The sequence below is a fragment of the Perca fluviatilis genome, chromosome 12 (genome assembly GCF_010015445.1).
Source record: "Perca fluviatilis chromosome 12, GENO_Pfluv_1.0, whole genome shotgun sequence".
NCBI lineage: Eukaryota > Metazoa > Chordata > Actinopteri > Perciformes > Percidae > Perca > Perca fluviatilis.
In genome coordinates, this window is record NC_053123.1 from 17370352 (window position 1) to 17380520 (window position 10169).

At 39.8% G+C, this 10169-nt stretch overlaps 1 protein-coding gene across 1 annotated transcript; it reads left to right on the forward strand.

Moving 5' to 3' along the window:
• The first annotated feature begins 6846 nt into the window (after positions 1-6846).
• On the forward strand, positions 6847-9700 carry dlx1a (distal-less homeobox 1a). The gene is made up of 3 exons (XM_039818550.1): positions 6847-7380; positions 7671-7870; positions 8270-9700. Exons 1-3 carry the CDS (start codon positions 7071-7073, stop codon positions 8519-8521), a joined length of 762 nt encoding a protein of 253 aa, XP_039674484.1. The 5' UTR covers positions 6847-7070; the 3' UTR covers positions 8522-9700.
• Positions 9701-10169: the final 469 nt, after the last annotated feature.

Below are 10169 nucleotides of genomic sequence, written 5' to 3' on the forward strand. Positions count from 1 at the left end.
TAAATTTCTGATCATATTATTATTGTTTTGTTGTATTCTCAGCTACCCAAACTATTACTGTAGAGACTTGACAACTTGAAAACATTTCTGGAGGCTGTCAGGAAGTGCACAGTGGGATGCACTGAATTGAGATTGGTGGTTTGTGTGTGTGTGTGTGTGTGTGTGTGTGTGTGTGTGTGTGTGTGTGTGTGTGTACGTGCGTGCGTGTGTAAAAGTGATGCTTAGTAAAGGCTGGTGTTGGGACCAAGCTGCTTGTCCGTGTTGCAGGAGGCACAATCAGGTAGGAGCAGGGGGTCTCTGGCTGTCTTGGCCCCGTAACACACGAGGCTGCTCAATGGGATGGAAGTTATTGGAGGGTTGGGGTGAAACAGATGACTTGGTGTGTGACAGAGACTCATCATTTGAGTGTGATACAAGTATTTGAGCTGCAAGGCTGTAATGTTGCTCGGCTTGTCTGGAAAGATTTATTCCAGATTGCAGGGCCTGAGGGGTCAGTGAGTGACCGTACATGTGGGAGGTTTCTCTAGGAAAAATTGCACTTTTGGGGGAAGAAGTTGTGGACATAATGAAACAACATGCAGGAGAAAAAACGATTATATATGTATGTATCTAACTATCATATCTATAGACCAGTGCTGAACATTTTAATAATAGGTTTCCCAGAACACAGAGACAAAGTATAGCGCTCTCTTACAAAACATGGTGGAGAGTTAGTTTAGTATTTGCTTTCATGCAGATGCACATATGTGGCATTAAATACAATGAATTTCTTCGTGCACAAAAGTTGAATTTATGGCCTCACTCCTGTTTGATAGAAAGAAGCTTTTATCTTTTTTTCCAGCATAAAGGGGAAATGTTTAATCCAATACCCACTGTGAAAAAGTAATGCATATCTCACTATCTTGCCTGTCTCCCGGCGAGATGAAATTGAAATTTTAATGCATTTCAGAGTTTTTCCCCCGAATGGAGAAGCTGATAGACACAGGGATGTCATATTTACAGTATGAACACCTGTGGTTTAATGCACTCTACAATACTGCCATCTCCAAGTTCTCCTGAACAAAACATGCTCTTGAACATAAAGGAAAGGCACAGAAGAAAATTATTCCTCAAGCTTTCTATCAAGCTTCTGCATTCATGGCAAAGTCTAAAGGGCATGTCAGTCCTCCTGCCTCTGAGAGAGGTAATTATCCTTTTCCTGTCAGAGAACAACAAATGATAGCCAACTATGGGGGTGCATTTTCAGGAGCTGAAATTTGTCAATTGGAAGGAGAAGGAGGTTTAATTTTCTGGCAGCTGCATATCTACTTTTATAATGGTTTTTTCAATGGTCATTTGTTGCATGTTTCTTTTCTATTCACATGAGGCTGCACAGGGTAGTGCTGTGAGCTTCTAAGGGTGTGTTTATATGCCCTGCATTAACATACCTATTTATAGTCCTACACTTTCTTACAGTCATCTTTTTTTTCTGTTGTGACCATTTCACAGATTATATATTGTCCAAGTAATTTCCCTTTCAGCATCTGTGTTTTTTACCTTTCAGAGAAAGCAGTGAATGGAGGGAAAATTATCACAATTACTCATATAATTGAGCCGTCTTTGTAGCAAGTGCAGCTTCAGAAGCCCTTTTTTCCATCAGCCAAAATGGTTTCATTATATGGGTTTTTCATATTCCCTGACACAGGGCTCTGCTGAGGGCCTGGCGCGTGGATGAGATGCAGGATGAACAGAGCGAATCATTAAGGTCACAGTAGGAATAATTATCCCAGCTATGGAAAGAGCATCTACAGCCTTTTTTCTCCCCCGGCACAAATGCAGTGTCCACGGTTTTGTTACGAATGGAGCTTCTACTCATACAAAGAAGAGAGGGGGAGAGCAAGACTTGTATCAACATGACAATTTTCCATCATTAAGACTAATGACAGGCACAGACTGTGGGGATCAAGGGGAGCACAAAAAAGAGAGGCGCATTCAGGTGTTGGCTGAGTGCTGACCTCCTTCCTGTCTTTGTTGGAGACTTAACTCTTAACAAAAACTAAAAAGGGGTTTCAGACTAAAGGCGCAGTGGCAGCTGAACGTCAAGCAGCCCAGCTCTCCATGGGCAAATGACTTAATTGGCGAATTTGCATGTTTTCCATTTGCAGGGAAATTAATTCAATAAGACCTACATGTAAAGATGTTTAATCAATCATTGTTTTAGTGTTGGTGAAATAATTCCCCAGTTTATAGTTATGTTATATGGATTATATTCCTGCAATCCATCTCTTTTACATCACTACATGATTAAGTTGGTTAAATTTCGATTATCCTTAAAATTGATTTTCCGATTGGTTGATGATTTGATGCCCAGATCGTCACTTAACAGGTGGGGATAGTGTAACATGTAGCAAAGCATCAAAGTGACACTAGTTTCTTTTACAGTTTAGCTGAATTAAGTAAAAGCCATATTTTTCCAAGTCCTTTCTCCCCAGCCTTCACTCAGGTAATTGGTCATTTTGCAGCCAATTTCAGGCAGGTTGGATGCTTGCTGCCATGGTCTGACCCCTGCTGCTGCTGTAATGGGGACAGCATTTCTACCAGTTCGCTGGGGCCTTTTCCACACTGTGACCCCCAGCTTTCGGAGGAGAGAGCTGCTCTGGACACTGAATGGTGGTGTGTGTGTGTGGGGGGCAATGACCAGCTTTAAGTCCAATTACACATGTGTTGATTATAGAGTCATTATTTTTGTCTGCAGATAAAGGTTTTGCTGTTTTCATTTCATTCACTGTCTGCGAATAAAAGAGTTACTTATGTTCAAAATTAGCTATTTATGATCTGCTTTTGATAAGGAACTAAATCTATGTAGGAGGAACAAAATGTGGAGAAAAAAAACCAAATACATATTAGTATTTAATTTAATGCCACATTCACTGGCTCCTTATTTCTATTATCACCAGGCTTCAATAATCAACAATGGTGTAAGGCCTTACTAGAGCAATGGGTCCAGTTTGGTCAGTATGTCCCGACCTGATGTGATGCAGCAATGCCTAAAACAAACAAAACAATTATTACTATCCTTCACACCATTTTTTTTTAAATCAACACATTCTCATAGTTTAATTATTGAATTACTGTCAATAAAAGACATTATTCTACTTGTTAGTGTTTATTAAAGGCATAATATGTGATCCAAATATAAAATAGTAGCCACCAACAGCAACATTTGAAGCAGGAATTGAAACTGCCATGACTCAAACTGACTAACAGATGTTTTTAATTAAATGACTAAAAAGTTATTAATATTTCCTGGTGTTTATAAATACTCAATTATAATCAAATGAGAAAAATTAATTTAGAACTCAAAATATCTGAATAAATAATTTGATATGGAGAATTAAATAAAACATGCCCTTTATCATTCTTAGTGTCATTTCATTTCAGAACCAGAGTGTGACCTTATTACTTGCAGGTTATATAATAAAGTATTAAAATCTGATTATCACACAAAAGTATTCAATAATGTTTCTTAAGCCCATTAAATTAAATTATTATATAGAGACAGTAAATTAAATTTATGTGATTCCTTTTTTGTTTATGTATAACTCTGTAAACAAAATCAATTCACATTTTTTATGCCACATTGAACATGAAAATAGACACTGAATCGAGTTAATTGAAGTGCATCTAGTTTGCGTTCATTGACGCTGCTGCAAATTACAGGATGGCAGCCAGCAGCAAAGCCAGAGAGGAAGCAGAACAAAAGGCAATTTCACTTGTTTGATCCTCTGCCTTTCAAACGTGAAATAAACCTTCATATGCAGTGAGACAATTCTGCTGGAAGTCAGTCACTCACTGAATTACATTTGCAGCTGAGATCATGTGGTAATACTGTCCATGATGGGCATTTTCAGACATATTACTATATGTAAAAAAAATAAAGCATGGAAGTTTTGTTATGAATTAGACATATATGAATCATGATGTTGAGTTCATGCATCTAAGAGATAGCATGTAAAAGTTGTGGGAAATTATTGAAATTGAAATAAAACAGGTTTCATTTGCAGACAGAAAATCATCAGAAGTAATCAAATGTCATCAGAAACCTAAAGCTGGAAAAAACATATTTAAATCCATCAAATAAAAACATATAGGTTACACATGCATTCTGTCTCCTCTATAAGGAAGGGGGGAGAGAAAAAAAGCTCCCTGCATCTCCAATGACAATAATGAATCCCTGTTCGCATGCAGAGTCTGCAGGGTGCACGTGGAGCTGTGCCTTCACACAGCATGGATACACAGTTTACCAATGCACCGCGGTCGGGATAATATTTGGTGGCTGTGAAAATGTGGGTTGGCATGGCAGTTGAGGAGGGCTTTCGATCACCGGACTGAAATGAAGTCTGTGACATCTTGGCCCGTTTAGCCCTCCACCTCCCCCTCCTCTTTCTGTCTCTCCACCTCTGCACTAACCCTCAGGTGAAGAGCAGCAGGTGTTAAAACACCCTCAGCCACAGAGCTACTCACTCCTAATGAGTCCTGCCTCTGCGGCCCATCCATGCATGGAGGACTTTATTTTTAGTGTGGCTAGTTAGAGCCCTGCTGCCATGCTGCCATGCTGCAGGACGGAGCGCTGTGGCCTGCGCTGCCCTCCTGCCAGCGAGAGTCAAATTATAAATTAAAGTGGTAATTTTATCACACGCCTGCTCATCCTAATGACACTGAGGATGGCTTGATAAAAATCCTTCAAATAAATAGTTAATCATTTAGGTTCCAAGCAAATACACACTTTGTAAATGATTGATTTTGCATATATCAATAAAATGAATATGATTTATGCAGCATTTATTTCGTGAGTCTGCTCAACTCTACATTTCAACAAAAGCCTGTAATTATTATTGCTATTATTAGTAGTACTCGTTGTGTTATTTTTTATTTTTTTTTGCAAACTCTGCCTCTATTCTGTTAATGGATTTGCTCACAGCCGCGTGTCAATTTGCAGATACTATAATCGTGGGAAAATAATGACAGTTATCAGTCGCACCCACCAAGTACCCATAAAAATCTGTCCTCTGTTCTGGAAGATGATAATTATTGGTTGTACTACCATTATCATTGTCGTTGTTGATAGCGGAAATCTTGAAGCATTTTTCGAAAGTAATTCCAGAGAAATCACTTCAAATTGGCCTATTTTAGGGGACAAGGGACCAGCTTTCGTTATAGCCTAATATTGCACAGAAATCTTTAAATTCAGGCATCCAAAGCCGCCTGGCACACTGTGGCACACGTGCCGTGATGTCAGCGCCTGCATTTTGATAACACATTTTGGAACTTGCTAGTTCGGTTTTGAGTTCAATTATGCAATTAGGCTACACTGATAATCACAGTGACGGAATTTAACTGCCTTTAATTTGTTATTCAGGTGGAGATGGAGGGACTGCGGATGGAGCAGCCAGGCTGTGTTTCTGCTCTGCAGACACCAGAACAAGAGCTGCAGCCTACAAATGAATCCTAATAAAATGAAGAGCTGCTGGATACTTTCTTCTTCTTCTTCTTTCACCAAATGCGTCCTGCGGAGGCTCTCTGACCCCGGATGTCGCGGATTTATCTGCTTCTTTTCCATCACATGAATTTTTAAAGTAAGTTGCTGATTGAAACTAAGATCTTATTTTCAATATAGCCTGGTCAAACACTACTTACAGCTGCAGCAGCGATCCCGTTTGAGCTTTTGAGTTGTGGAGGTCTAAACCTGCAGCTCAAGAAGAAATATCTCCTGTTAAGTCAGTCGTCAGTTCAATTAAATCAAATGTCCATGGATAATTATTCTTGTAAGGCTGTGGGAGGCTGGCCGCACCCCCATCCTCACTTAGATACATGCTAATCAAAGGTGCCAGTGTTTAACAAAACTGTGACCATTAATTGATTGCGATAGAATCAAATAAAGTGGTTTGGAAAGCATTTCAGTGTGATTAGAAAATAGGCCTGCGTGCATTCACGGCTGCGTTATAAAACAGGGAATAGTTCGGTGAGAATATAACCAACAATTTCCCACGACTAATAGGCTATAGCATATTGTTATAAAAAAATGCATAATTAAAACAGTTGCCCTTTTAAACATTGTTTAAAATATAGGCCTAGTTACACATCGGCCTGTTAATCAGAAATTGTTGTTTAACTATATTTGCTATTTTGAATGTGATGTCGTTACATGTTTTCAGGTGTTATAAAACATCATTAGGCATAAAGCCCTGAACCAACAAACCTCATTTGACATCAGAGCAGAACGTGCTGCAGGTGTAACTGAGACCTCCAGCCAATGTAAGTGTTAAACTCATGACTAATTACAGACCTACTTATGAAAATTGAACACTAGTGTTATGCTAATACACCTTACTCCAGATAGAGCTTTAATCAAAAGAGCTTTAATCAAACTGGCCGGCAGAAAGAGCAGCTTTAATAGGGCTGGGAATATTATGCAACATTAGGCTAATAAATTACGCTTACTATATGACAACCGCCACTTTTAATACAACGTGACAAACCTGATTGTGTCGAACGCTCCACCGATATGGGCTATGACAATATTTTCTTACATTTCAAAATGTTTGGATAGTGCTGAGACAAAAGTGAGTGTTATCGCCGTATAGTAGGCTATGCAGTATTATCAAAATGTGATGCCTAAAATATATGTTAGCTTACTGGACGAATTGTAGGCCTAAATAATGTCATCATAATAGCCTAATAATAATAATAAATGTTGACATGTCTAGAAGAAATCTAAGGTTTATGTGTTTTTTCTTGACTTTATCAGGTTCTTCGGACCCAGCCCCAGCGTCGCCAATCGGCTTCCCTCTTGGAAAGAGTGGACCAATCAGCGACAGTCTTTGATGAATATTCATGAGTCCGAGATTCAAACCTTTGAGCGAGTTTGTCTTGGTCCACAGCATCATACCTAGGACTTTTCACAGGCTACAACTACATTTTCTTATGAATGGAAAGAGAAAAAATCAGTTCGGCTTAAATTGGGACCCATCCTTCACTGAGATCATAGAAGGAAAACAACAAAAGCAAGACAAGGGGAACCGCCAGAAGAGATGACAATGACTACAATTCCAGAAAGTCTTAATAGCCCTGCCTCAGGAAAAACCGTTTTCATGGAGTTTGGACCCCCGAGTCAACAAATGTCGCCTTCCTCCATGTCTCACGGACACTATCCAATGCACTGTTTACATTCTGCAGGTCATACCCAGCACGATAGCTACAGTCCAGCCTCGTCGTTCCCCAGATCTTTGGGTTATCCATACGTAAACTCCGTCGGCAGCCATTCCACCAGTCCATATCTCAGCACAGTACAGACCTACCAAAACAGCTCGGCACTCCCACAGACACGGTTAGAGGAGACAGGTAAGTGTGCAACAGCATCTTTGGATCTTAAATATGAACTTTCTGTGATGGCACGTCTTTCATCTGTAGCTATACAGTCCTCGCTGCAGCGAAAAGACGACCCAGATGTTGGAATTAGGCTTGGTAATTATTTATTGCGTAACGCTATAAACAATGTATCCAATTAAAGGTAATTATACCTAAAGTACAGCCTGTAAAACTTGCGCTGGAGTATTCATAGCTGCGCAGCACTGTTGGCTACAACTGCCTCCTCATTTGTTTTCTTCTCTTTGCTCTTTTCTGTCTCTCAGCGCCAGAAGCAGAGAAAAACACAGTGGTGGAAGGCGGAGAGGTTCGATTCAACGGGAAAGGCAAAAAGATTAGAAAACCAAGGACTATCTATTCCAGTTTACAACTTCAAGCCCTGAACAGGAGGTTTCAACAAACTCAATATTTGGCGTTACCGGAGAGAGCTGAGCTCGCAGCGTCGCTGGGTCTCACTCAGACACAGGCAAGTCCATGAAACTCGCTCAAATAGCTCCACTCTGCTGCAGCACCGTTACACCTTTTAAATGTATTTTCTTTTTTCACAACATGCATTATTATTATTATTATTATTATTATTATTATTATTATTATTATTATTAATGGAACACCATTCATCAAAAGTAACATAATAGCAAATAGCAAATTAAGGATTTTTTTTCTCTGAGTATTACCACTGATGTGTTGTTAAAATCAATGACATCTTAATACAGTAATAATCAAGGGCAAAATATTAATAATACAAATGTTTTGCTCTTGATGAAATCAGCGGCTGCGTGCGTAAAACGTGCCTAAAATTGACTAAACTGTCGTTAGTCAATCTGTCGTTTAGTCAATTTTCTAATCATTTCCTTTGTCTCTCCAGGTGAAGATTTGGTTTCAAAATAAACGCTCTAAATTCAAGAAATTAATGAAGCAAGGCGGTGGCACAATTGACACCAACGCTCTAGCCACCGGCCGCGGACTGTCTAGCGGCTCTCCCTCGGTGACACCTGTCTGGAGCTCGCCGACCGCCACGAAGACTTCGGTGGGGACAACCGGATCTTACATTCCCAGCTACACCTCATGGTATCCAACCACACACCAAGAGTCTATGCAACAGTCACAGCTCATGTGAACAGGGAGCTCAGCCCTCGACTCCGCCATGGCTCGTGTATCAGGATGGTGAAGGGGCCTCAGCGCGGCCCAGCACTGATAATACTCAACAACAACCCCGGAGTTTGCTGCCGCATGCCGCCAGCTGCTGACACAGTGGCCTCCTCATACCGGATGACTGCAAGCAGCGTAGAAGAAGAAGAAGAAGAAGGAGCTAAGAGACTGAAACGGCACACAATGGGCCCAAGGGCAACGAGTTTGACAGTCAGCGGAAACCGTAGACAAATTGTTCCTTTTTTGGCTGCTGTTTATCACTTTCGTGTCAGTTTTTATTTCATTTTTTAAATCACATTTGTGTGAGTTATTCTGTTTATAAGAAAACACGTGTTTGTTTACACCAGATGTTGGGCCCAAAGTAATGATGACCTAAAACCAATCTGCATTCATTAACAGTTAAAGGTCTATTAGGCCATAGAAGTGTTTCTTTAACCAAATAATGATAGGCTACTTAATTAATCCCACCATCACCATCATGCTTACAGCACAGTCTACCACAGGGCATATTGTGCAAAGCCTCAAATCGCTACTATGTTGTTTATATGTGTTTGTTATTTAAGTTAAATTATTCAAACTAGTTTTTCTGTTTAGGTCAGTCTGTGTTCATTTTGTAAGTGTGTTTTGAAATAACAACAATGTGTTGTTAATGCTGCACTAACGCAAGCAAAGCTTTTCTATGCCGTGCCCCGATGTTATGTGAAAAATGTAAAAGGTCTGACAATTTGCTGCTTAAGGAAAAAAACAAAATATCTTGAGGGTGAGCAGCTTATTTGTCCCTGTATTTTGTACATAATTTTCAGATTTGTTTTTGTGCTGTACTGGATACGCTGTGAAACAGGGTTTTAGGCTTTCTGTATTCGTCGAGATGTGTTTAGTCAACATAGAAAAATATTTAGTTTTGTATTGATTACTTTAATTTATTTATCTGTTTCTGAAGTTTATGTGCATAATGTGCAAAGTTTCAAAAGCAGTAAAATAATGATTTAAATTATGTCAAGAAAGGTGTCTGATTCATCCCCCCCCCCCTCCACTCTCCTCTCATGTGAAAAGAAAGGCTTCAGCATGGTGCAGGTTTAATGTGAGCTGACACAAAGCAGTATCATGTTGGTTATTGTAGCAGACACCGTGTGAGTGCGTTTGTGTGAGCAAAAGGCTCGTCGTTCAGATGTATGGTCGTGTTTAGCGTTTAGCCTTACATGGGTTCCTGCTGCTGCTGCTCACTGGTTGCAGATGTTGTCAAACCTCTGGAGTGACCAGAATGAGAAGACGTTGCATCTAAGAAAAATGACTGTCTGCAGCTACACGAATATATCTTAACGGCTTTATTTTACATAGCATAGTAAATGGAAAATACGAAAAAAAAGAAGAAGAAAAATAAGACAGAAACCACTGGTTATCCTGCCTATAGGCTATAAACTGCATCATTTCTATTATCGTAATTTAATCGCGGTGCGGGAGACCTGAATTCATTCAACAACATCGCTTATTTCTTTTCAGCTTTTCTTAAAGATAATCTTTCTATTTGTCTTCCGACAATCCCCATTTTCTGTCATGAATGGGAGAGATCAACTGGGTGTGTTAAGTGAATAATCGCACAAGAGGCAGGTGCTGCA